Source organism: Pristiophorus japonicus, chromosome 21, assembly GCF_044704955.1.
Source record: "Pristiophorus japonicus isolate sPriJap1 chromosome 21, sPriJap1.hap1, whole genome shotgun sequence".
Lineage (NCBI taxonomy): Eukaryota > Metazoa > Chordata > Chondrichthyes > Pristiophoridae > Pristiophorus > Pristiophorus japonicus.
In genome coordinates this window covers 16,128,602-16,156,314 of record NC_091997.1, presented here as the reverse complement: position 1 = coordinate 16,156,314, position 27,713 = coordinate 16,128,602, and the positions used below count along the sequence as shown (strand labels likewise).

The window sequence follows — 27,713 nt, the reverse complement described above, 5'->3', positions numbered from 1 at the left end:
GTTTGAGGTACCAAAGCAATGCCAATACCCTGTGAAACTGCCTGGCATGAGAAACATTAACAACCTTTATCGCTGGTGACACTGGGAGGAATATTTTAAACAGGATAGCCTCCCTGCACGTTTTTTTAATTCAATCATGGGATGTGGACGTCGCTGACAAGGCCAGCATTTATTGCCCATCCCTAATTTCCCTTGAGATGGTGGTAGTGAGCCGCCTTCTTGAATCACTGCAGTCTGTGTGGATTATAGTTTTTCATAGTGGTTTTGATATAACGGAGTAGTTTGCTGGGCCATTTCAGATTGCAGTTAAGAGTCAACCACATTGCTGTGGGTCTGGAGTCACACATAGGCCAGACTGGGTAAGGGCAGCAGATTTCCTTCCCTAAAGGACATTAGGGAACCAGTTGGGTTTTTACGACAATCTGGTATTTTAGGATCTCCAACATCAGTGTATATTTGCTGTCAGCCTAAAGGGTACAATCTTCTCTTGCACGAGTTGATTAAAGTGCTTGTTTTTTTAAAAAACAAGTTGAAACAAAGCACAACCTGAGTTACAGCATCTCACAAAATACCAAAGTTGACAATGGATAAACATAAGCCTGGCCAACTCAATGGCAACCCACTGATTACACTCTAAATATTAATCATAGTGACATCCAATTTGAAGATATTTTGATGCAGTAATAAGAAGGAGGAAGAGTCATCTTTGGTAATCAAATACACTTCAGCACAGTTATCTATTTACAAATGCTATTCCAAATTTAGGTAATTAACTGAATTTAAATTCCTCAACTGCCATGGTGGGATTTGAACTCACATCTCCAGATTATTAATCCAGACCTTTGGATTACTAGTCCAGTGACATAACCACTATACTACCGTACTCGTGGATGGCAGAGATAGTTTCGTCAGAAGCCACTCCAGCAGCTCCCCGCTCACTCCCACCACTTTTGGAATTTGCTGCTGGACGCGGTAAGAGGGCACACAATACATCTTCCCAAATATCGCAGACATATTGAAACGCTGTACAAGTGACATAAGCATGTCAACTGATGTATTTTCCATCATTTGGGTTACTGTCAGGAGATGGAGGGCTCCTTCGAATTTAAATAGGCAAATCGGCCTATGGAATCGATTGCTGAGCCTGTTTTTTTTTTAAAAACATTTTCCAAATGTACTCCCCACTTCACAAGGCAGCACCGCGACCCGCCACAACCAGTCACAGCCCTTCCAACCCGACTCTCTGGGACGTCTTGCCCATTCAAGGACGTGCTCCCATGTTTAGCACATGCAGCCACTGTACTGCAGACGTCACACTTTTGTTTCAGATGCAAAACTATCTTCAGGCAAACATATTCCAATTTGCAAAGTTCCTCGACCAAACAACATACATGACCCGAGACTCTTGTTTGTTTAACAATTAATATGTGTGGCCTTAAAAAGGGCAGAGGTCCATTTAACCAGCAAATATTACATTGTGCATTACATAGCAAAGCGCCCCTGGTCCTTATAAACCAGTGCATCATCCAGCTAACTAAGCAATGCTGCAGCAGAGCTGATATTATATAATAAAATGGTACCTCTCGTCATCATCATAGGCACGAGACGAGGGAGGTACCTCGAGCACACATTTACTGTCCCTCACACTTCATATATGTTTAATATATAAAGAAACAAGAGTTACTTTGCTCGTGATCGAAAACACTTTAATTGAGAGAGGGATGTTATTCTTTACTGATTTTAACAATTGCTCATTGAAAAAGCAAAATCAAGCCAGAATTTTGACATATAGCATGACAGTAATTACACTAAATTAGAGGGTACAGTAGCCCGGAGGTCATGGTACTGGACTAACAATCCAGACATTGTTGAATTCAATTTCTCAAAATTCGAACTAAGAAATCTGGTAGTACCATAAAAGTTCAGTCATGTCCTTCAGTGAAGGAAGCCCGCCACCCCTTCCTACATGTAACTCCAGTCCCATACTATAGGGTTGACTTTTAATGCCCCACTGAAGTGGCCGAGCAAGCTGCCCTATTGAAAACAATCCCGAGAAACTAAACAGGAAAATCGAATAGACCCATCGGCATCGTACCAGGGTAAGACTAAAGCAAAATACGGAGGATGCTGGAAATCTGAAATAAAAACCGAAAAATGCTGGAAATACTCAGGTCAGGCAACATCTGTGGAGAAAGAAAAAGACTTGCATTTATATAGCGCCTTTCACGACCACCAGATGTCTCAAAGCACTTTACAGCCAATTAAGTACTTTTGGAGTGTTGTCACTGTTGTAATGTGGGAAACGCGGCAGCCAATTTGCACACAAGCAAACTCCCACAAACAGCAATGTGATAATGTCCAGATAATCTGGGTTTTTGTGTTATGTTGATTGAGGGATAAATATTGGTCAGGACATCGGGGATAACTCCCCTGCTCTTCAAAATAGTGCCATGGGTTCTTTTGCGTCCACCTGAGAGGGCAAACGAGGCCTCGGTTTAACGTCTCATCTGAAGTACTGACAGTGCAGTACTCCCTCAGTCAAAATCCTGCACTTCCCTATCCAATGTCATCATTGGCAGCGCACCTTCTCATAGGCAACTAGGAACAGGCAATCAATGCGGCTTTGCCAGCGTGGATTTCAAAATTCTCATCCTGGTTTTCAAATCCCTCCATGCCCTCGCCCCTCCCTATCTCTGTAATCTCCTCCAGCCTCACAACCCCCTCGCCGCAGATGTCTACACTCCTCAAATTCTGTTAGTCCAGTACCATGACCTCCGGGCTACTGTATCCTCTAAGTTAGTGTGTGACGTGGGAGGTAAACTGGGAGATGATGGTGTCTTCAAGACGTTGGTACTTTTTACTTATGAGGTGCGGCGGGAGATCGTGGCTGAGGTGCGGCGAATGTTTTTGTGGCGGAGGAGTGGAGAGAAATCGTGGCGGAGGTGCGGCGAATGAGGGTACGGGGCCCAGAAGAGCCGAGGGCCCAGGTGCAGCACGGGCCAGTGCACACTGCAATATGTGTGCGCACTAGGTCCATGCAGCAGAATTGGTCTCCAGTCGTCCTGGTTAATCCTTGCTACTGGATAAAGGCCTAGCTCTGTCAAGCCCGTGTGGTGGCTGGTGTGCAACGGTCACCACACGTTAAAAAAATCCACGCACCGGCATCTTCCACCCCTTCAATTGGAGTTCAAGACTGGAACACGGATCCTTCATTGAAACATCCGAGAACTCATGTGGAAGCAAGTCATCCTCGTTCGAGGGACTGCCAAGACTGATGACACTAAACTGGGTGGTGGTGTGAGCTGTGAGGAGGACAGAGAGGCTGCAGGGTGACTTGGACAGGTTAGGTGAGTGGGCAAATGCATGGCAGATGCAGTATAATGTGGATAAATGTGAGGTTATCCATTTTGGGGGCAAAAACACGAAGGCAGAATATTATCTGAATGGCGGCAGATTAGGAAAAGGGGAGGTGCAACGAGACCTGGTGTCATGGTACATCAGTTATTGAAAGTTGGCATGCAGGTACAGCAGGCGGTGAAGAAGGCAAATGGTATGTTGGCCTTCATAGCTAGGGGATTTGAGTATAGGAGCAGGGAGGTCTTACTGCAGTTATACAGGGCCTTGTTGAGGCCTCACCTGGAATATTGTGTTCAATTTTGGTCTCCTAATCTGAGGAAGGATGTTTTTGCTATTGAGGGAGTGCAGCGAAGGTTCACCAGACTGATTCTAGGGATGGCTGGACTGACATATGAGGAGAGGCTGGATCAACTGGGCCTTTATTCACTGGAGTTTAGAAGGCTGAGAGGGGATTTCAGAGAAACGTATAAGATTCTGACGGGACAGGACAGGTTAGATGCGAGTAGAATTTTCCGATGTTGGGGAAATCCAGAACCAGGGGACATAGTCTTAGGATAAGGGGTAGGCCATTTAGGACTGGGATGAGGAGAAACTTCTTCACTCAGAGAGTTGTTAACCTGTGGAATTCCTGGCCGCAGAGAGTTGTTGATGCCAGTTCATTGGATATATTCAAGAGGGAGTTAGATATGGCCCTTGCGGCTAAAGAGATCAAGGGGTATGGAGAGAAAGCGTACGGTCATGTATTCAACTGTCATTATAACCCAGGTATAAGCTGACCTAAGTTGTATAACTTGAGAACACTGCCCACAGGGGACGAACTTGTGGGAGACACACCTAGCTTGGACTTTCCGGTATAAAAGGGGAAGCTCCACCCAGCGTCTGCCTCTTAAGGTCTTGGTAATAAAAGGTAACTGGTCACAGAGTGATCTTTTCTCAAGTGTGAGCCTCATGTGCATTTATACTGTATAGTAAGGACATAATATTGGCGACAAGAAACTGGGATTTAAACCATGCGAGCATGGCCACTAGAAGCACAGAAGAGAGGTACTGTGTTGGTGATGATTGGGACGACTTTATTGAGAGACTACAGCAAAGTTTTGTCACTAAGGAATGGTTGGGACAGGATTCGACCGACAAACGCAGGGCTCATCTCCCGACGGTTTGTGGATCCAGAACGTATTCCCTGATGAAGGACCTTCTACTGCCAGAGAAGCCGGCGGACACGATGTTCGAAGAGCTCAGTAAGTTGATCGGGGAACACCTTAAACCAGCGAGCAGCATGCACATGGCGAGACACCAGTTTTACACGCACCAGTGGCGAGAAGAGCAAAGTGTTCCTGACTTCGTGGCAGATCTCCGGCGACTGGCGAGCCTATGTAAGTTCCCAGATGCATGCAGAGCGGAGATGCTGTGAGACTTTTTTTGTTGAGGGCATCGGGCATGCTGGGGTTTTCAGGAAACTGATTGAGACCAAAGACTTGACCTTGGAAGCGGCGGCTCTGATAGCCCAGACAATTCTCAGGGGAGGAAGAGACCAGAATGATTTATGGCAAAAATCTTAGCTCAAATGCAGCAAATGACCAGGGAGTCAACATTGTTAACGCGGCACACGGTTCTTTAGGCAGACAAGGGCAATCGGATATGCCCCAGTATGCAGTCGAACCCAAAGGGGGAATTCAACAGAGACAATGGCTAGCTGAACGACGATTCATGCCATCGCAATGGACAATGCGGCCAGTAATGGGGCCATCAACACTTGTTAATGGTGCGCTTAAGGACAATTAAAGAGACAGTCAGAGATGATTGACCGGTAATGGACCTTTTGTTTCCAACAACGGGGCCTCCAGCTCATGCTGGAGGTGTGGAGGCAAACACCCAGCCAGAGCTTGCAGGTATCAGCAATATACCCGCAGAAACTACAACGTCAGCGGTCACTTGGCGCGTACGTGCAGGAAGCCTGCAGCCAGGTTGATGTACGAGGAGGACAGGCCCGATGTAAGCCCTACGAGACCAAATGAATACTGGGGGAAAATCGCTGGAAGCTGAAGTTCAGCGAGTTCATGTGGAGCATATATACAGTTCATATACCAGGACGCCACCGCTAATGATGAAAGTGCTCCTCAATGGCATCCCAGTATTAATGGAGCTAGACACGGGGGCCAGCCAGTCCCTGATGAGTATCAAACAGTTCGAAAGGTTGTGGGTGTCCAAGGCCAGGAGGCCAAAATTATTGCCGATTGACGCACTGCTACGGACATATACAAAGGAGATCATTCCGGTGCTAGACAGCGCCACTGTAGTCGTGACCCACAAAGATTCGGAGAACAGGTTGCCACTCTGGATTGTCCCGGGGGACGGTCCCGCACTACTGGGGAGGAGTTGGCTTGCTGTCATGAACTGGAAATGGGGCGATGTCAATGCAATTTCTTCTGTGGAGTGAGTATCATGCTCAGGTCCTGGACAAATTTGACTCATTATTTCAACCCGGCATCGGCACTTTCATGGGGGCCAAGGTAGTGATTCACATAAACCCGGACGCCAGGCCAGTACACCACAAGGCCAGAGCGGTGCCGTACGTGATGCGGGAAAAGATAGAATGCGAATTGGACCACCTGCTGAGGGAAGGCATCATCTCGCCAGTCGAATTCAGTGACTGGGCGAGCCTGATCGTGCCGGTGCTAAAGGCGGATGGGTCGGTCAGGATATGTGGCGATTACAAGGCCACCATCAATCAGGTGTCACTCCAAGACCAGTACCCACTACCGAAAGCGAAGGACCTCAAAATTGGACCTGACCTCAGCTTACATGACCCAGGAGCTGGCGAGTGAGTCGAAGAAGCTGACCACCATCACGACACAAGGGATTGTTTGAGTATAACAGATGTCCGTTTGGGATTCGTTCGGCCGCCGCGATCTTTCAGCGAAATATGGAAAGCCTCCTCAAGTAGATTCCAAGGACGGTGGTTTTTAAAGACGACATCCTCATCACGGGTCGCGATACTGAAGAAGACCTCCACAACCTGGAGGAGGTGCTACGCAGACTGGACTGGGTAGGGCTGTGGCTGAAAAAGGCGAAGTGCGTCTTCTTAGCTCCAGAGGTAGAATTACTGGGGAGGAGGGTAGCAGCAGATGGGATCAGACCTACTGCGTCCAAAATGGAAGCGATCCAGAGAGCACCCAGACCCCGTAACACGACGGAGCTGCGTTCGTGCCTGGGGCTCCTGAACTGTTTTGGCAACTTTCTTCCCAAATTGAGCACACTGTTAGAGCCGCTACACATGCTCCTACGCAAAGGTCGCAATTAGGTCTGGAGTGGGGGGGGGACAGCCAGGAAAGGGCTTTTGATAGAGCACGCAATTTGTTATGCTCCAACAAACTGTTAATGTTATATGACCCGTGTAAGAAACTAGCTTTAACGTGTGATACGTCGTCCTATGGGGTCGGGTGTGTGTTGCAGCATGTGAATGCCAATGGTCAGTAACAGCCGGTAGCTTATGCCTCCAGATGTCTGTCTCGGACAGAAAGGGGCTACGGGATGGTAGAAAAGAAAGCGCTAGCATGTGTATATGCAGTAAAAAAAATAATGCACCAGTATCTGTTTGGCAGGAAATTTGAGCTGGAGACAGATCACAAACCCCTAACGTCCCTTTTGGCCGACAACAAATCATAAATGCGAATGCATCGGCCTGCATACAGAGGTGGGCACTTACGTTAGCCACCTATAACTACACAATTCGGCATAGACCCCCGTGAACTGAAAACTGTGCTGATGCACTCAGCAGGCTCCCACTAGCCACCACTGAGGGGGGCAGCTCAGCATGATGCTGAAATGGTCATGGCTGTTGAAGCTTTCGAAAGCAAAGGCTCCCCTGTGAAAGCCCGTCAGATTAAAGTCTGGACAAATAAAGACCCGCTACTGTCTTTAGTTAAGACATGTGTCCTGAATGGAGACTGGGCAGCCACATACGGGGCATGCCCCGAGGAGTTTAAACCGTTTCATAGGCGCAAGGATGAACTCTCGATTCAGGCCAGTTGCCTACTGTGGGCAGAGAGGTGTTTATCAGGGAACTTCACAATGAGCACCCAGGCATTGTCATGATGAAGGCAATTGCCAAGTCACACATTTGTGATAGGGATAGATGCAGACCTGGAACTTTGTGTTCGCAGGTGCAACACGTGTGCTCAGCTGGGCAACGCACCCAGGGAAGCCCCCTTTAGCCCCTGGTCCTGGCCCTCCAAGCCATGGTCACGCATCCATGTGGACTACGCAGGTCCTTTCATGGGAAAAATGTTTTTGGTTGTAGTAGACGCCTACTCCAAATGGATTGAGTGTGCCATTTTAAATTCAAGCACATCCTCTGCCACGGTAGAAAGTCTACGGCCAGTGTTCGCCGCCCATGGTCTACCGGACGTCTTGGTCAGCGACAATGGCCCGTGCTTCACAAGCACTGAATTCCAGGACTTCATGGCAGGCAATGGAATCAACCATGTCAGAACGGCACCGTTCAAGCCGGCCTCAAACGGCCAGTCGGAACGAGCAGTGCAGATAATCAAACAGGGGATGCTCAGAATCCAAGGGGGTTCCCTACAAAGCCGCTTATCATGCCTCCTGTTGGCCAATAGATCCCGACCACACTCGCTCATAGAGCTGCTAATGAAAAGGACGCTCAAAACCAGGTTATCCCTTATACTATGAAAGAAATTGTTGAGAGCAGGTGTCAGTCACAATGTGACTACCATGACAGGAATGCGAGGCGCGATGTATTGATGTCAATGACCCTGTTTTTGTCCTTAATTACGCTGCAGGGCCCAAATGGCTTGCAGGCACTGTGATTGCCAAAGAGGGGAATAGAGTTTTAGTAGTTAAACTTACCAATGGACAAATCTGCCGCAAACACGTGGATCAAACAAAAAGGAGGTTCAGCAACCCCATAGAAGAAGCAGAGGAAGAACACGACGTAGAGTTTAACCGAACACCGGAACCAAGTGGAGGAGAGCCCAGTCACTGTGGGCAGTCCGGACATGCCTGAGGCACCGCAAACACCAGACACTCAGGCCAGTGCCCAACAACCGGAGCCCCAACTCAGGCGCTCTACAAGGGAGCGTAAACCACCAGAGAGACTTAACTTGTGATCCCAATAAGACTTTGGGGGGTGGCAGAGAGGTGATGTCATGTATTCAACTGTCCTTGTAACCCATGTATAAGCTGACTTAAGTTGTATACCTTGAGAACACTGACCACAGGGGGCGAACTTGTGGGAGACACTCCTAACCTGGACTTTCCGGTAAAAAAGGGGAAGCTCGACCGTCTGCCTCTTGAGGTCTTGATAAGTCAAGGTAACTGGTCACAGAGTAATCTTTTCTCAAGTATGGGCCTCATGTGCATTTATACTGTATAGTAAGGACATATTAGCTACTGAGGGAATGATCAGCCACGATCTTATTGAATGGCGGTGCAGGCTCGAAGGGCCGAATGGCCTACTCCTGCACCTATTTTCTATGTTTCTATGACTCCCTCAGCACCTCATTAGAGTGAAGAGTTTTTGTGATTAAGTCCCGGAAGTGGGACTTGAAGCACAACCTTCTGACTCAGAGGCAAGAATGCTACCCACTGAACCACAGAGAGAGAGAGAGAGAGTTTACGATTCAGGTCGATGACCTTTCATCATCGTTCTGACCAAAGGTCATCGACCTGAAACGTTAACTCGGTTTCTCTCTCTACAGATGCTGTCTGACCTGCTGAGTATTTCCAGCATTTTCTGTTAAGACTAAAGCAATCTCAATGCAGTCAACCCTGCAAAGTCCCCCTGACTGAAATATTTTGCATTAAATGATATAGCATGTCATCAGCGTAACAACTGATTTGCAATGAGCAACATCATGGGAGGTCTCTATATATTATATACACACACATGCAGGAATATCTGGCCAGTGGCCTTAAAGGAATAGGACAGATTAAACAACCCACTTTCCACCCCACCCCCCCACCCTCACTTTTGGCAGCCAAACATCATGACTGTTTTTCCAAGCCTAGCCTACCTGTCAGCAATGCCACAGGAGATCAGCTGGCTAACAGTTTGAATTCCAGGGGATTCCAGGTTTAAACCATTGGTCACCAAAGCTCATTTGATGAGAGAAAGGATGTGTTGATCCGTAGGCAACCATATAGTTTTAGACATGTTGATTTTATTAAACTAGTAACTAAATAAAAAGTTAATAGCCATGTCAAATTGCACCTAAATTTGAATTTATGGAACACCATTTTAGTAACCACAATCTCATACAGAACTCAAGACTGTATTTACACCGGAGCAGGTGGTAAAACTATTTTGGAATACCTAAAGTATTGTTATCAAGTTGCAGCAGCACAGCTCAGAATGTTGCTGCTGACTCAACTAGTTAGGACAATAACCACGTTAATACTTTGATTTTAATTTCAACCACATATTTTTTGCCTCCATCATAATATTGACTTTCAATTTCTTCATGTGCAAAACAAGACAAATAGGCCATAGATTTCTTTAGGATCTCCAACGTCAGCGTATCTTTGTGGTCAGCCTAAAGCGTACAAGCTCCTTTGGCACGAGTTTTAAAAAAATATGATGAAACAAAGCGCAGCCCGAGGTAGCATCTCATTAAATGCCACAGTTGACAATGGATAAAACCCATTCAGGCATAAGCCTGGCCAATTCAATGGCCACCCAGTGATTCAACTCCAAATATTAATCACTTTGGCATCAGCTGTTTCCATTTTTGAAGCCAATTTGTTGCTGCAATTAGAAGGAGGAGGAAGAACCATCTTTGGTAATCAAATACTCTCCAGCATAGTTGTCCATTTACACTTCCTGCTCAATTGAATAACTCAGATATTGCAGTCAGTAATAAAAATGCCTGCATGAAAGTTCTCTGAATCAGTGGAGTATTATCCCGGGACTAATATAATTGTATGTGGGCAACACAAAATTGGAGCTTCATTAGGACAAAAGTGGCCATCTATTGCTCTCAGCCCCCATTTGTACTGTATAAGGGGAAACATGTGTTGTTACCTGCAACCTGGAAATTCACAATTCCAACTTGAAATTCTAAAAATTCCCTCCTATTTATTCTGAATGCCCATAAACATTTTGTTCTCTACCGATCTCAGCTGTGGCTCAGAAGGTTGTGGGGTCAAGTCCCACTCCAGGAACTTGAGCACATAAATCTGGGCTGACACTCCAGTGCAGTGCTGAGAGTGCTGCACTGCTGGAGGTGCCGTCTTTAGGATGAGGCGTTAAACCGAGGCCCCCTCTACCCTCTCAAGTAGATATAAAAGATCCCATGGCACTATTTTGAAGACGACCAGGAGAGTTATCCCTGATGCCCTGGCCATTCTTTATCCCTCAATCAACATAACAAAAAAACACAGATTATCTGGACATTATCACATTGCTGTTTGTGGGAGCTTGCTGTGTGCAAATTGGCTGCCGCATTTCCCACATTACAGCAGTGACTACACTCCAAAAGTACTTAATTGGCTGTAAAGTGCTTTGAGACGTCCGGTGGTTGTGAAAGGCGCTCTATAAATGCAAGTTTTTCTTTCTTCACTCACAACCTATCCTGGCAGTATGTGAATGATCGACAGCTGCTCTCTCGGACACTGCTTCGAGTTCTCTCAGGTGATTTTCTGAGCGCTCAAACACCCGAACTTCATGTGAACGCTTCAAATTCTGTGTCGAAGTTGTAAACTAAAAACTAATTCAGAGCAGAAGTCTCTGTGAAAAGGTCAGCAGGCAAGATCATTGGCAGGGAATCAGCTGATCTTCCAGTAGCATCATCAAGCAAGCCTTTGTGCCCGCTTAACACTCCTGCTCTGCATCAGCACCCCAAACTAAATGCTGGCAATGTTCTATCCCTCCTACTTCTGTCCAGAAACACTGCTATGTTGGGAAGACCAAAGTCATTGGCTTTGGCCCCCACCACAAACTATGTTTCCTCACCACCGATTCTATACCCCTCCCTGGCCACTGTCTCAGGCAGAACCAGAGTGTTTGTGGCTTCGGCGTCCTATTTGACCTTAAGTGGAGTTTGACATCATATCCACTGCATCACAAAGAGCACCTACTTCCACCTCCGTAACATCACACGTCTCCACCTCTGCTGCTGAAACCCTCATTCATGTTACCTCTAGACTGGACTATTCCAATGCTCTCCTGGCCCGGCCCCCCCCCCCCCCATCTTCCACCCATCATAAACTTGAGCTCATCCAAAACTCTGCTGCCTGTATCCAACCCCAAACCTAGTACCGCTCACCCATCACCCCTTTGTTCGCTGACCAACATTGACTCCCAGTCCGCCAACACCTCAAACCCCTTCATGGCCTCGCCCCTCCCTATCTCTAACATTCTCCAGCCCTACAGTACTCCAAGAATTTTGTGTTCCTCCAGCTCTGGCTTCTTACACATCCCTCACCACATCACTTACCATCCTTCTCCCCACAACTGGTAGCTGTACCTTCAGCTGCCGAGGCCCTAAGCTCTCGAATTCCTCCCCAAACCTTTGTCTCTCTCCCATGCTTTCGGACCCTCCTTAATACCTACCTCATTGACCAAGCTTTTAATCGGGCCTCCGACTATTTCCTTCTATGGCTGAGTACCAATTTCTGTCTAATTACACTCCTGTGAAGCAAACACCTTGGGACATTTTCCTATGTTAAAAAGGTGCTATATAAATGCAAGTTGTTTTTATTATGTTCTTGAAAAATCACAAAAAAATCTGAATATTTTTAGACAAAATCACGATCCTCACATTGGGCTATAAAAATCACTGAATATGTCATGGAATGTCACTCCCTGACAGATCATAGGTCTTAATTATAGGTCTTTCACATCATGAAACAACAGTGCTCACAGGCTATTCCTGGGGAGATAACCTTTATGTCTTAGGTTCAAATTTTAGTTTGTTTGCAATTTTTTTCTTAACTGCTAAATAAAATAGAATAGTCCATTGAAGGAACTAATTACTGAGCTGAAATAGCTTCACCAATCAAGTACTGATAATATTAGCTTAATGAGCAAGCTGCAGTAATCACCATGGTTGAGTATTACATTTAAAGTACGAGATCAAGTATTAAGTTAACTAGTAGATGGATATGTTAGACAACTACAGCTTAGGTTGTTGTTCTTACGGCTGCATTAAAAACCAGCAAAGCAAATATGCAAATCAATGTCAATTTATTGAGAAGTGCTTTTGCTCTTCTGTTTATTTGTTTTTCCATATTCAAAATAACAAAATCATAAAATACAGCACAGGAGGCCATTTGACCCATTGTGACTGTGCCGGATCTTTGGTAGAGCGATCCAATTAATCCCACCCCGCTGCTCTTTTACCTGTATTTTTTTCCTGTTCAAGTATTTATCCAATTCTCTTTTGAATGTTACTATTGAATCTGCTTCCACCGCCCTGTCAGGCAGTGCATTCCAGATTGCAACAGCTCGTTATGTAAAAAATGTTTCCTTATGTCGCCTCTGGTTCTTTTGCCAATGACCTTAAAACTGTGTCCGCTGGTTAACGACCCTTCAGCCATTGGACAGTTTCTCCTTATTGCTCTATCAAAGCCATTCATGATTCTGAACACCGCTATCAAATCTCCTCTTAACCATGTCTGCTCTAAGGAGAACAACCCCAGCTTCTCCATATAACTGAAATCTCTTCTGCACCTTTTGTAAGGCCTCGACATCCTTTCTAAAGTACAGTGCCCAGAACTGAACAAAATACTCCAGCTGAGGCCTAACCAGTGTTTTGTAAACGTTTAGAATAACTCCCCTGCTTTTGTACTCTATTAATAAAGCCAAGGATCCCATATGCTTTTTTAACTTCTCAACTTGTCCTGCCACCTTCAAAGATCTGTGTGTATATACACCTCAGGTATCTGTTCCTGCACCCCTTTAAAATTGTTCATATTGCCTCTTCTCATCCTTTCTACCAAAATGTATCACTTCACACTTATCTACGTTAAATTTAATCGGTCACATGTGTCTGCCCATTTCGCCAATCTGTCTATATCCTCCTGAAGTCTGTTACTATTCTCCTCATTGTTTACTACATTTCTGAGTTTCATATCCTCTGCAAACTTTGAAATTATGCTCTGTATATACCCAAGACCAGGTCATTAACATATATCAAAAAGAACAGTGGTCCTAATACCAACCCCTGGGGAACACCAATGTACACCTCCCTCCAGTCTGAAAAACAACCAGTCACCATTACTCTCTGCTTTTCTGTCCCTTAGCTAATTTTGTATTCAAGCTGACACTGTCCCTTTAATCCTATGAACTTTAATTTTGCTAACTAGTCTATTATATAGTACTTTGTCCAACGCTTTTTGAAAGCCCATATACACATCAACACAAATATGTCAGAATATTAATTGTGAAAAAATCCTGTGACTGTAGTCTTCCAAAAATAAATAAAACTTGCAATTATTTTTGTTGTACAAAATGACTACTGCAGTTCTCAATGAGTGCACCACATCCTGTCTATATATAACAATGACTGCACTTCAAAAGTCTTTCACTCTTTGAGACAACAGCATACTGTATAAATACAAGTATCATTATAAATCATAGTTAGCCTTTACATGTTGTTACAAAGATCTACGCAATTCATTACCTATTTACTGGTCACACAGAAAGCACCGTAAACAAAAGGTTTCACTCTAAAGTTTTTGGATTTTTTGTTTCCAACTGTAAAGCAAACAGAATTGAAAAAATACACAATCATAATGCAAAGAGTGATCGGATGGGCAATTGACTTCCGGACAAGAGAGCAGAGACAAATAGTCTGGGATTATTTAAGACACAACTGGATTCTGTGTTTGGCAGGAGGGGGGGGGCGGTTACACGTTTTTCCTGGATGGCTGAGCTTGGATAGGCCAACTGACCTTCCTCAACCATAACAATCCTTTGATGTCGTCATAAAATTCACTAAGAAATGTCAGAGTACAACTTCTATAGATATAAAGGTCAACAATATTCCCATTTATTGCATATTATCTGAAAGTCACCACTTTGCTTATTTAGTGCAATTTCTGACTAAGCAAGGCAAGACTGGTATCAAACTTTGTCTTTAAATTTAACTCCATTTTCTGCTGCATTTGAAACTGTTACACAGGAAGTCCCTTCCTGTTGTAGATAGGAAGTTCTGTGGTGACCAGTTGCTGGTCTGATTCTGATATAGGCGGGGAAATTGACAAATGTCAATAGTTCAAACATTCAATAATTCTCAATTGATGACTTTAAGTAAAAAAATGGCTTGTGCGCAAATTTAAAAATTCCTGGTAATCTCACAATAACTAATTCACAACAGAAGTGCTCATGAATTCTACAGCCTACCCACTCAATGGGCTTTATAAATATATAATATATATATAAAAAAAACACATTGTTTCACTCAATGACTTTGAAATGTTTATATTTCTAAGTCTCTTTCTATACAATTAAAGAAAAACTTAATGTCAATTAACTCCAGGTTTCTTTAACCATTAAATACCTAACTGGAGGTAATAGCGCCCCGCCACATGGTAGTTTGGATTAATTTACAGTTCTAGACAAAAACGTACTTACATCATGGATGAATAATGTACTCACTTAAAATATACAGTACTTTTACATAAAGATATGGGTTAGTATATTAGATGAATTAACTTCATTTTTACCTAGATCATGTCAATCTTTCAATATATGGCACAAACTTAATAACAATACCAGCTGAGATATGCACATGCAGTTACACCGATCCCACCTACCCACAGGACCACCACTGAATACAGTTACTAATTTCCAGATGACATGGTGCCTGGAGTTAACAGCCTTTTAGAATTACTAGTAGATTATGAAACGTCAATCTACTGCTGTGAAATAAAATTCAGACTGCAGTATCATTAAAAAGGTGACTATAACTCCATATTAGCCAGTTGCGAGTGGGTCATAAAAAGAATTAAAGTTAAGTCCATAAAGTTGGTAATGCTAGTTAAAGTTGTGTTCTGCTAAAGTTGATTAAAACCACTAATTATTTAGTAAGTTGGTTAATCCTGATGTAGTTATCAGACAATGACAAAGATAATTTAATAAATATTGTTTGTGAAAGACTCTATACATTAAAAATGCAGAACAATTGAGGAGATTTGTTCTGGATAATAAACTACCCTCTTATTCACCAAATACTTAAGATTTAATGCTAATAATGACAACTAAAACATTTGTAAAATCATCCATTCTTGAAATTGATTACATTATTTCCAGACATAATTACAGTCTTTAATGGACACTTTCAAACACATGATCAAATTCTTTTTATGTGGACTTACTTTAATTGATGCTGTGCTAAAGCGAATTTTTCTATGTGGGATGGGTTCCTCTTCATCGGATAATCCAGTGATCTCTGAGTAGCCACTTTCAGGTTCAAATGCATCATCCTCATCATCATCCAGACAACTTCCTTCAGATTCATCACCTACCCCACTAAAGGCGCTAATATCCACCATATCTGCCTCAGAAAAGTCTTCATTTTTTTTGCAATGGTCATACAGATCGAGGTCATTTTTAACCTGCTCTTCAAAGGAATCTGCTTTAGAGGACAAGGACCCCTCTACTTGATGCACAATCCCTTCTCCAGGTTCCAAAGACAGAGGCTGGAAATTATCCAAAGAGTCTTTGGGAAGATCTCCATTTTCTGAATTAATGTCAGGGAGCAGTGCTTCGGTCTCAACCGATTTAGCCTCACAAGTTTCTAAAACAGCATCTCCCTGCTGGAGGCCACTGCCATTTTCAGGGTCCTTAAGAGCAAGTTCTGGATCTTCTTTCCCATCCTCCGTAGATCCAGATTCCTGGTCTGACTCAACATTGTCTTCCAGTTGCACTGGTCGAATTTTTCTGACCTCCTCGATTTTTTGCGACCGTTGCACAGATGATGCCGGTCTCGTTTCTTTCAAACTGTCGCCGTGTTTGACGAGCGATGCCAACTTGCTGGCCAAGTTACTTCTGGACGGCGAGCCGCTCAGCGATTTATCGGTCTGTAGTTCCTCGGTTTCTTTGCTGAACTGGCCGGGCCCATCGAGAGAGAAGTCGCCATCGCTGTTGCTCCCACTTTCCGGCTTGAGCGCCTCTTTTTGGTCCTTGAGAACCAGTTTGGACTTCTTGGAGAGAGGCTTGGCGCCCGGGGGGCAGGCGCCCTGCCTCGCCGCCCCGGCTGCCGACGGCGCCACCTTCTTCTGGTTGGCACCGCTCTCGAAGACCGCGCTGAGCTGGCTGACGGTGGGCGAGATGGCCTCGGTCTCCAGGCTGTCCAGCGACTCGGTGCTGCCGTTGAAGCGCACCACCAGGTCCAGCTTGCTGTCCCTCAGGCCGGACCCCCTCTCCTGCCTGCTGGGCAGCGCCCGGCTTCCAGGGACGTTCTTCTCCTGGATGTTCTTCTCGAACATCCTGCGGGTCTCCTGCAGCTTGGAGAGGAGAGGGGGTGGGAGGGGAGGGTGCAGGTGGTGGTGGTGCAGGCGCTCGCTCTTGGTGTCGAAGCGGCTGACCCTCTCCGAGACGCTAGTACCGCCCAGCTTGAGCAGGGCGCTGTGGTCCACGTTCTCGTTGAGGCTGCTGGCCCGGGGCAGGGACAGGCGCACCGAGCGCTCCTTGCCCTTGGCCGTGATGCCCGTCGCCTCGTTGGGGGTGGTGCCCATCTTCTGCAGGAACATGTTCTTGATGCGGTGCACGTTGGAGCCGTACTTCTTGCCCCGGCTGCTCAGCCGGCGACCCTCCGCCTCCTCGGCCGCCCCGTTGGCCGTGGGGCTGCCGCCGTCCTGCAGCGCCTGGATCTCCGCCTCGTAGGCATTGCGGTGCGGAGAGGGGCTCCGCAGGCTGCCCGCTGCCGCTACTACCGCCGCCCCTACCGCCGGTGTCTCGGTCTTCATCATGTTTAATGGAGCCCTTGCCTGCTCCAAAGCTGCATCCTTTCCGATTGCAGGCACACACACAAAAAGGAAAGCACAAACTACAGGATGCAATGCTGTCCCTCTGTCGTGTAGTCCTCCATCTGTAAAGAGAGAGAGAGAGAGAGAGAAGGGGGAGGAAGGTTTCAATAAAAAAATACACTCAAATCAATCCCCCCCCCCCCCTTGGAATAAATCGCCCAATGCAACATCAAAGGATGCACGTCGGATTGCAAACATTTAATCCTCCGATTGCATCATTTTTCGATCGCAAATATCCTGATCGCTTGATCCTTCTGCATTATCAACCTCCAATTGGGCTGGCTGGCTCTCACCGGGTCCTATAGCCCGCCCGGTAAACTGACAACGTGCCCACTGCTGCTGCTGCTCAGCATCTCACCCTACTGCACGCTGCTTGTACCATCAAGTTTTTTGGTTTAGTTTTCACTGATTTGAACAGTTTCCTCCCCCCTCCATGGAGCCCTCTTTTTTTTAAATATATTTTTAAAACTCTAACCTCTTATCTCTCACCACTGCAGATTTTTTCACCTCAAAGTTTTTTAAAAAATGTATCTGAAAATGAGCAAGACCCAAACTGTGATGGCACCTCAAAACAAGCTGGAAAGGAAACCAAAAAATAAATTGAGGTTCTGAAAAAAATATATATCCAAATATAACATTTTGTATTAATGATACAGCCCCAATATTACCTTGTAGTAAAGTCTATTATTTCAAAAAAATATGAAAAGTAAGTTGCTGTTAGCCAGTGAACTCATCCCTTTTTGGTGTGGAAGCAAGTCATCCTTGATATGAGGGACTGTCTAAGGTTTATCAATATAAAAAAAAAAGAGAACAATGTAAAAGTAATGTATTTGCTAGATCTTGATTTTAAACAGCACTAACAAGTAAATGTACTTTAATTTCTCACTACCTTGTTAAAATTTACTGTTAACTACAATGTAAAAAGGAAAAATATGGACCATTTAAGTTTATAAATTACTTCTAATTTCTACTCATGAATGAATATTATGTGCACATCTGGAACTTTGTGCCATGAGGAACTCTAATGAACAGTAATATCATCAAGGATAATCTTTGAACTATGACTTTTTGAAAGGAGGAAGCTTATGATTTAAAATCTAATAACACTAATTATACATATAAATGGAAGGCTTTTTGAAGAGTTCTAAAACACTTGGTTAGCTTAATAACACATCTCTAAAGCAGTTAAACTCTCTCTAAAGTTGCAAAGGAACATTAAAAAGTCTGTCTTTTCAGAAGACATATAATCTTTGTATCCTAGCTGTAAAATCCAAAGTAAAGTTGTTATTTAATTAAAGATTCCTGAACAGGACTGTGTAGTAAGCCACCATTTATCTATGATAGAACCCTGTCCACAAAGGCAACATGAGGACAAGTGACTCCACAACTTTTAAATTACAATGAATTGTACTGTCGTGCTTAGATAGTAAGAGTAATGCAGGACCACTTTTTAGGACGGGAATAATAGCAATAATCCTTTTTCCTATATCTATAGTGTCCATGGGTTTTTCTATTTTCTCAATAGTCAAATGCTTGCAATGTCTGCATTTTCTCGTTTCTTATTGGTTATCCCACCAGTGAAAATTACCAATCATATTACATTAGTAAGCCTATCTGATTTGTTACTGTAGTTTCCATCACATTCCACAAAAAAAAAATATCCTTTTGATTGGTTACTGCAACCCTCAATCACATTTGACTAAAACGCAGTTTACCTACAGTGTGTGTGCATTCCCCACAACTCTGGCCACATGACCCAAATGACAGGATCTGCCCCACCATCTGCCCACTCCACCACCCTCAGCTTCCTTCCTGCCCTCCATCTGTGTGTTCCAACCAGACAGATACTAAGCATCCGTCATCACCAACAACAAGAGTAACATGCATTTATATAGTACCTATACAGTAGAAAGTGTCTTAAAGCAGTTTGCATGGGGCGGGGGGAGGGTGAGAGAAGACATAATACATAAAGGATATTTTTTTTAAATGAACATGACAGTTAGGAGAGGTGACTGATAGCTGACTTGAAAAGATGAGTTTTGAGAATATTTTTAAAGATGAACAGAAAAAGTGTAAAGGCAGAAGAATTTAGGCAGGGAGTGCACACCAGGGGACACAGTCTTAGGATAAGGGATAGGCCATTTAGGACTGAGATGAGGAGAAACTTCTTCATTCAGAGAGTTGTTAACCTGTGGAATTCCCTGCCGCAGAGAGTTGTTGATGCCAGTTCATTAGATATATTCAAGGGGGAGTTGGATATGGCCCTGAAGGCTAAGGGGATCAAGGGGTATGGAGAGAAAGCAGGAAAGGGATACTGAGGGAATGATCAGCCATGATCTTATTGAATGGTGGTGCAGGCTCGAAGGACCAAACGGCCTACTCCCGCACCTACTTTCTATGTTTCTATGTTTATAATAAAAAAAGTTGACACAAAAGTGTGAGAAAAAAAAATGTAACAACAGACTTTAACAAAGTTGAAGGCCCATGAGCAGCACCACAAGAAATGTTATGTCTGCATCTACCTCCTCTTAACTACGTCTATTATAAATTCCTGCATCTACATTTATAATGGAAACTGCCTATGTAACCAACGGTGACACTATAATGCCTTAGTTGTATATCGCCCAGCTCCTTAGCCCATACTGCTGAGAAACCCCTAATTTCCAACCCACTCTACATCTCTGCTTCCCAAATTGGTATACATTTTACTGTTTAACTTTAAAATATAAAATAAAAGCAATATACACAAATAAGTGCAAAATGTATGGCTTTAAAATGGGGACTAAATGACATCTAAAGGCCTCATACATCTGGTTGTGACTCCCCATGTACAACATCAGAGATCAACTAGTTATGTACAAACTTGTACTTTACCAGAATTTCAATTGACTTTAGACCCACGAGAATAATTACTGTATCTACCTCGGATTTGGAGAGAGTGCATTCTACTTAAAAGGTTTTAAATTATTGGTCATGTAAAATGTCACTTAAAACAACTTCCTTATATATTGTTCCATTTTTAGGGATTGTAATTTACTTAACAGTTCAACCACAAAGAAATGTTGGAAACGTATTTAAAATGTATTTTTTTCTGCTTTGTCTCCTAAATTATATTTTACCACACATTTTTCTTTCAAATTATCTGGATTAGAATGCTATATCCAATGCAGCAGTAGTCTTTCATACTTTTACAATTTGGCTGCAAATATAATTGGTTGTGCACTTTTCTTATATAAAACTTTCACACCAGATAGATCACAGATTGAATATAAATGGGCAATTCAATCTGGAACTGGGTAGGACCAGATCAATAAGAAATCACTCTTTTAGTTGTAACCTACATTTACTAATCTTAATAACCTATTTTATAATCTACGAAAACCACAACACACCTATTACCTAAATAGAGTATACTTACATTGCAATCCTAAATATTTTCTTTAGGATACAGCATGGCCTCAATGAATGACATATTAAGTTAAGGTCACTATATTAATATAAGCTTGACCCTCTTATTCTTGATGTATTGCAAGTGAAAATATTGTAATTAGAATTTATTTTATTATTGTATTTATTTTATAAGTATTAAACTGATCAAAAAATGAGGAAAGTAAATTAATTACTGACAATATTTTATGAAAGTGACTATATGATTTAATTCCTTAAGTCCCATTCTCAACTGATAACATAACACCTCCAGAAATGCTTGGCACAGTGGCGTCAAACATTTTAGTATGCGTCATATCACAGATTCTAACTACAGATGCTCCACAAAGTCCCTCTGGAAAAGTCTTTTAAACTAAAATGAATGAAATAAGTGTTGAGAAAAAAAAATAATAAATCCCATTCTATTGTATAGACAGACATCATGATAAGGGATTAGTGGTTTATTTAAAATAAATCACTGGCATCATTCCTTCAGCATTCAGAATTTACCCAGTTGTCACTACTCTGAATAAACCACCCCTCGCTAACATGTATTCTATATATATTCTGAAGTAAAGTACTAAAGATTAAAAGAGCAAGTTATTATTTTTTTTACATTTTGGTGTTCTTTTTATGTTACCAGACACACAGAAACATGCAAACCTCTTAAAATTATTGGCTTTGCTGAGTCAACTATTCCTACTTTTCAAATGTATTGATTAGATTCAAAAGTCATGCATGTATATATAAAATGGAAAGACTTGCGTTTATATAGCGTTTTTCATGACCTCAGGACGTCCAAAAGTGCTTTACAGCCCATTAAGTACTTTTGAAGTGTAGTCACTGTTGCAATATATATATAAAAATATTTATATATATATATATATATATACACACACACCTATTATGCACAGATATTCATTTCCATTTAGGACAGTAATATTTCCAGTGTGTGTGCGCATTATATGCATATATATATATATATATATATAGCACTGTTGCTCTAACTGAGAGCCTATACATTAGTAGCACTAGGATCCTGGAGAGATCCACTACACAAAAGGCCTGACTACGTTGCGTTTCCTGTGCGTTATTTCCCATTTCCCTAATAACTGTCATTTTAGCCCAAAACGTCGGATCCGGAAAGCGTTAGAGACAGGAAACGTTCGCTCATCAGATTTAAAGCAACCACACAAAAAAAACCCTCCCGTTTGCTGTTACTCTCATTCAGCAATTGCCGCTTTGTGGTGCGGGAGGACACTGACTTACATTGTAGCCCGTTTGCAGATCTGCTGCTTCCTTTTGCTGTGTGTGTGTTTCCCTCCCACCCACCGGTGATGTGCCGCAATACTGGGGCTTCACTAGCCACACATGTCACCTCGTCTTAAACATCCACGGGCACGCTGCAGGCGGAGCTTGCAAACAATACCCAAGCGTGCAAATGATTGGTATTGATAGCGCGTGTGTGTGTATGTGTGGACTTACAACCCATCGTCGTCACCTATTGTGTTATTCGGTTTATTTTTCCCAAACAATCAGTTGAATCGGATGCACCAAATATTGCGGGGTTATTTTAATTCAAAATGCACCAAATATTTTGGGGTTATTTTAGTTCCACCAGACTAGATGCACCAAATATATTTTTTTTTTAAGTTCAGTTCAGATGATATGAAATAATGTTATAATTTCAGAAAAAAGGTAGCCTGCTTTTGCTGTGACAAGGTCATTTTTGTTTGCCTTCAAAACCCTGGCAGGTCCGGGGATTTGCCATTCTCCTTAGACCAGGTAATGCTTTGGTTCTCGGTTTGCACACTTATGCTGGAACAGACCCCTGTCAGTCATAAAGATATTCTATAAGCAATATTTTATTACTGTAATAATAATCTTGAACAACTAAGTCGCTTCTGCTTGTTGTATCTTCATTTTCCTTTTCTGTCTCCTATTTTGTTTCATTCTGACGTAATTTATATAGTAACCTAATTACCTGATCTACACCCTTTACAAAATCATCTTACCTTCAACCCAGTACCTCCCACATATCCCCCTTTCGTTTTGGAAGTCGGGCACATTGAAAAGATTTGATCGCTGATTGGATGAATACACTCCAAACACTATTTTTCAGCCAACGGAAGCCTAGAATTTTGAAGATTGACAGTCACATCATCGTGGTGACCAGGTCAATCACTGATGCAATGTTTTAATTGTCAAATGGAAATGTCTGGATGAGACATAGCGTAATTGAAGTCAAATTATTTTTAAGGTTTGCGAAACTGAATAAGAATTTTTGTAGATCTGACTGTACCAGCAATTGTACTGAGTGTGTTAGGCGGTACAGATTGTACAGTTGCTTGCTAATATCATTGCGTTGATCTAAAACATTAAAGGAATATTCCTTCATAAGTGGACTCTCACGATTCAAACATTATTCATAACAATTTAGACTTTTGAGTATCAATGTCAATCTTACTTTGATATTTGCTCATTCTAGAATAAGTTACCATTGAAGGGAACAACATAGATGGCTGTTTTTCCTCTCCCCAACTTAGGGACGCAACTATAGTGCTCCTGTTACATCTCCCCAGCTGAATTCTAAGTAACTCACTGTTTGTGAAGCACTTTGTGATGTCTTGAGAACATTTAGCACTACCTAAGGCAAGCTCTTCCTTAATTTGAAGCATATAAATATAGATAGATATGCATCACATATCCTGCACACCAATAAGCACTGGGCCCACTATTTTGAATAGCAGAGCGGTGGGTATATTTGCATGTGGGTGAGTCAGAGATATGGCATTGTCTTTAGAAATTCCATGGAACGCTGGAAGAGACCGTCAGCCTGGTACATGGTTATGACACCATTTTGGTTATTATTTTGGAAAGCAAAAGTTTTAATGCAGGATAAACACAAGAGAATTTTACGTATGTTATCCAAAAATAAGCACCAACTCTTGATTTCTTCAAACAAAACATTACTTTACAATTATAATTTTGCAAGTCTAGCAACATTGGGCTTGCCCAAACCCACAATGTGCATTCCCTCAAATTCGCAGTAGCGAACAATAATTTTGTGAGGCAAGTTTCTCCCCTTCATTTGAATGGATTCCTACCATATGGAAACATGTGCAGGGAGGTAGGCTGCATTCCGGTTGTTGGAAAGTACAAAATCGAATGAGTCAGCACTTAGAGGGCCGGTACTTGCCATTATAGAAACGTTCATGAGTGCAACAGCTGGCTGATCAAGCATTCCTTGCAAGGATGTGGCCAGTGATGGCTGTGGATTGTGAAGGAGATTGGCCCTCTTTAGAGTCAAGTGTCAGCTGTGGCTCAGTTGGTAGCACGCTGAACTCGGAGTCAGAAGGTTGTGACTTTAAGTCCCACTCCAGAGACTCGAGCACAAAAATCTAGGCTGACGCGCCAGTGCAGAACTGAGGTAGTGCTTCTCTGCTGGAGGTCTCGTCTTTCAGATGAAACTTTAAACGTCTGCACTCTAAGATGGACACAAGAGATCCCATGTGTCATGTATGTACTTTTGGAATCACTAGCCACTAGATGGCGTCACTGTTGGAGGCCAGTGGGCTGCACGTACGTGTGCGCAGCCCAAGTATAAAAGGCCAGCCATTTTGTATATTATTCACTTTGGGCCTAAAGCAGAGCCAAGGTCATACCTCTTGGAGTTAAAACAGTACTCAGTCTAACAGTTATTACATACACAACATTTGGCGAAGAGGCAACAAGAAACTTTGCATGCAAAAATGAGCACAATTGGATTGTTGGAGCGATTTGTGGAAGGAGAAGATTGGACAGACTTTGTGAGCCATTTGAGCCAGTTCTTCATGGCCAACAAAATGGAGGAGGTCAGCGACGCAGATCGGCACCGGGCGGTGTTCCTCACTGTTTGCAGTCCAAACATTGAGAGTCCAACAGAGAAGATGCATGAAGAATTCTGTACAGGACCACCTTATCATCATCTTGAGATACAGATTTTACACGCACATTCGTTCAGAGAGCCAGAATGCGGCGGAATTCATTGCTGCCCTGAGATGTCTAGCGGGACCGTGTAAATTCGGGGCTGTGTTGGCAGACATGCTGCGGGACTTCTTTGTAATCGGCATCAACCAGGAGGTGATCCTGCGTAAACTACTGGTGGTGGAGACATTGGACTTGAACAGGGCTATCACGATCGCTCAGTCATGCATGACGACGGATAGAAGTCTAAAGCAGATATCAGTGAAAAATCGAAACTTGGCAAGTACTGTAAATAAGATTCATTCGGCGTTCAGCAGAACGACACATGGCAGGGCCAACCCGACTGCATACACGAAACCTGTGGCTGCCCAAAGTCCGTCAGCGGGAATGCATCTGATTTTTCAGTGTTGGCGTTGTGGGGGAAATCACCGGCACCAGCAGTGCCGATTTAAGCAATATAATTGCAAAGGCTGTCTGAGAGTGGGGCATCTCCAGCGCAAGTGTCTTCAGATGAGCAAGCGTGCTGCGACACACCACATGGAGGATGATGGTTAGACTAGCGCGGATCCGGATACACAGAGATACCAGAGGAGGAAGTGTATGGACTGTACTCATTCCTAACTAAGAGCAAACCGATAATGATCAACGTGAAATTTAATGGGGTGCAGATATCGATGGAACTGGACACGGGGGCTAGTCAATCGCTAATGAGCCAGAGAGTATTCGACAAGCTGTGGGATACTAAGGCTATGAGGTCCAGGCTGAGTCCAGTCAATGCCAAGATGCGCACGTACACCAAAGAACTCATAACGGTGATTGGCAGTGCCACAATTAACGTGTCCTATGACAGTTTACGAGTTACCGCTATGGATTGTCCCTGCCAATGGCCCAACGCTGTTCGGCAGGAACTGGCTTGAAAAAAAATCAGATGCGATTGGAACGACATCAAGGCGCTGTCGTCGGAGAATGATACATGTGCTAAGCAAGTACTAAGCAAGTTCCCCTCACTGTTCGAGCCAGGCATCGGCAACTTCATGGGAGCCAAGTTGCAGATCCACGTGGACTCGGATGTAAGACCCGGCCATCATAAAGCTCGGGCAGGTCCGTATATGATGAGGGAGAAGGTTGAAATCGAACTGGACAGACTCCAGCGAGAAGGGATCATATCACCGGTTGAACTTAATGAATGGGCCAGCCTCATTGTTCCTGTGCTGAAAAGTGATGGCACAGTCAGAATCTGTGGCTACGATCAACAGGGTTTCGAAACAGGATCCGTACCAGTTACCGAAGGGGGAAGTTGTTCGCCAAACTGGACTTGACGTCGGCCTACATGACGTTGAGCTGGTTGAGACGTCGAAGAGACTTACGTGCACTAACACGCATAAAGGTCTGTTTATTTATCACGTGCCCTTTTGGAATTGGCTCGGCTGCAGCAATATTTCAGAGGAACATGGAGAGTCTAATGAAGTCCATTCCCAGAACCATCGTGTTCCAAGATGACATCCTGATCACAGGTCGTAACTGAGGAACATCTGAACAACCTGGAAGAGGTTCTACATCGTCTGGATAAAGTGGGACTCAGACTGAAATGCTCAAAGTGCGTCTTCATAGCACCAGAGGTCGAATTCCTGGGGAGGAAAATTGCTGCTGACGGTATCAGGCCCACGGGCGTGAAAACCAAGGCCAAGGCCATCAAGAATGTGTCCAAGCCGCAGAATGTGACGGAGCGATGTTTCTTCCTGGGTCTACTCAACTACTTCACTAACTTCCTACCTAAATTGAGCACCTTATTAGAACCACTGCACATGCTGCTAAGAAAAGGTGACAACTAGGTGTGGAGTGCATCTCAAGACAGAGCTTTTGAGAAAGCCACTAATCTGCTTTGCTCTAACAAGCTGCTGGTACATTATGACCCATGCAACCATTTAGTATTGGCCTGTGATGCTTCGTCATATGGAATTGGTTGCGTACTCCAACATAGAAACATAGAAAATAGGTGCAGGAGTAGGCCATTCGGCCCTTCTAGCCTGCACCGCCATTCAATGAGTTCATGGCTGAACATGCAACTTCAGTACCCCATTCCTGCTTTCTCGCCATACCCCTTGATCCCCCTAGTAGTAAGGACTTCATCTAGCTCCTTTTTGAATATATTTAGTGAATTGGCCTCAACAACTTTCTGTGGTAGAGAATTCCACAGGTTCACCACTCTGGGTGAAGAAGTTTCTCCTCATCTCGGTCCTAAATGGCTTACCCCTTATCCTTAGACTGTGACCCCTGGTTCTGGACTTCCCCAACATTGGGAACATTCTTCCTGCATCTAACCAGTCTAAACCCATCAGAATTTTAAACGTTTCTATGAGGTCCCCTCTCATTCTTCTGAACTCCAGTGAATACAAGCCCAGTTGATCCAGTCTTTCTTGATAGGTCAGTCCCGCCATCCCGGGAATCAGTCTGGTGAACCTTCGCTGCACTCCCTCAATAGCAAGAATGTCCTTCCTCAGGTTAGGAGACCAAAACTGTACACAATACTCCAGGTGTGGCCTCACCAAGGCCCTGTACAACTGTAGCAACACCTCCCTGCCCCTGTACTCAAATCCCCTCGCTATGAAGGCCAACATGCCATTTGCTTTCTTAACCGCCTGCTGTACCTGCATGCCAACCTTCAATGACTGATGTACCATGACACCCAGGTCTCGTTGCACCTCCCCTTTTCCTAATCTGTTACCATTCAGATAATAGTCTGTCTCTCTGTTTTTACCACCAAAGTGGATAACCTCACATTTATCCACATTATACTTCATCTGCCATGCATTTGCCCACTCACCTAACCTATCCAAGTCACTCTGCAGCCTCATAGCATCCTCCTCGCAGCTCACACTGCCACCCAACGTAGTGTCATCCGCAAATTTGAAGATACTACATTTAATCCCCTCGTCTAGAAACATAGAAACATAGAAACATAGAAAATA

The 27,713-nt window shown here is 43.7% G+C and overlaps 1 protein-coding gene across 1 annotated transcript in view; it reads right to left on the bottom strand.

Moving 5' to 3' along the window:
* LOC139233842 (neurabin-2-like) overlaps window positions 1-27,713 on the bottom strand; it is a 340,307-nt gene that overhangs the window by 236,475 nt on the left and 76,119 nt on the right. Inside the window, exon 3 of the mRNA XM_070864427.1 lies at window positions 15,700-17,414. Within this exon, the coding sequence (XP_070720528.1) occupies window positions 15,700-17,414 (1,715 nt within the window). The remainder of the gene's footprint in view (window positions 1-15,699; window positions 17,415-27,713) is intronic.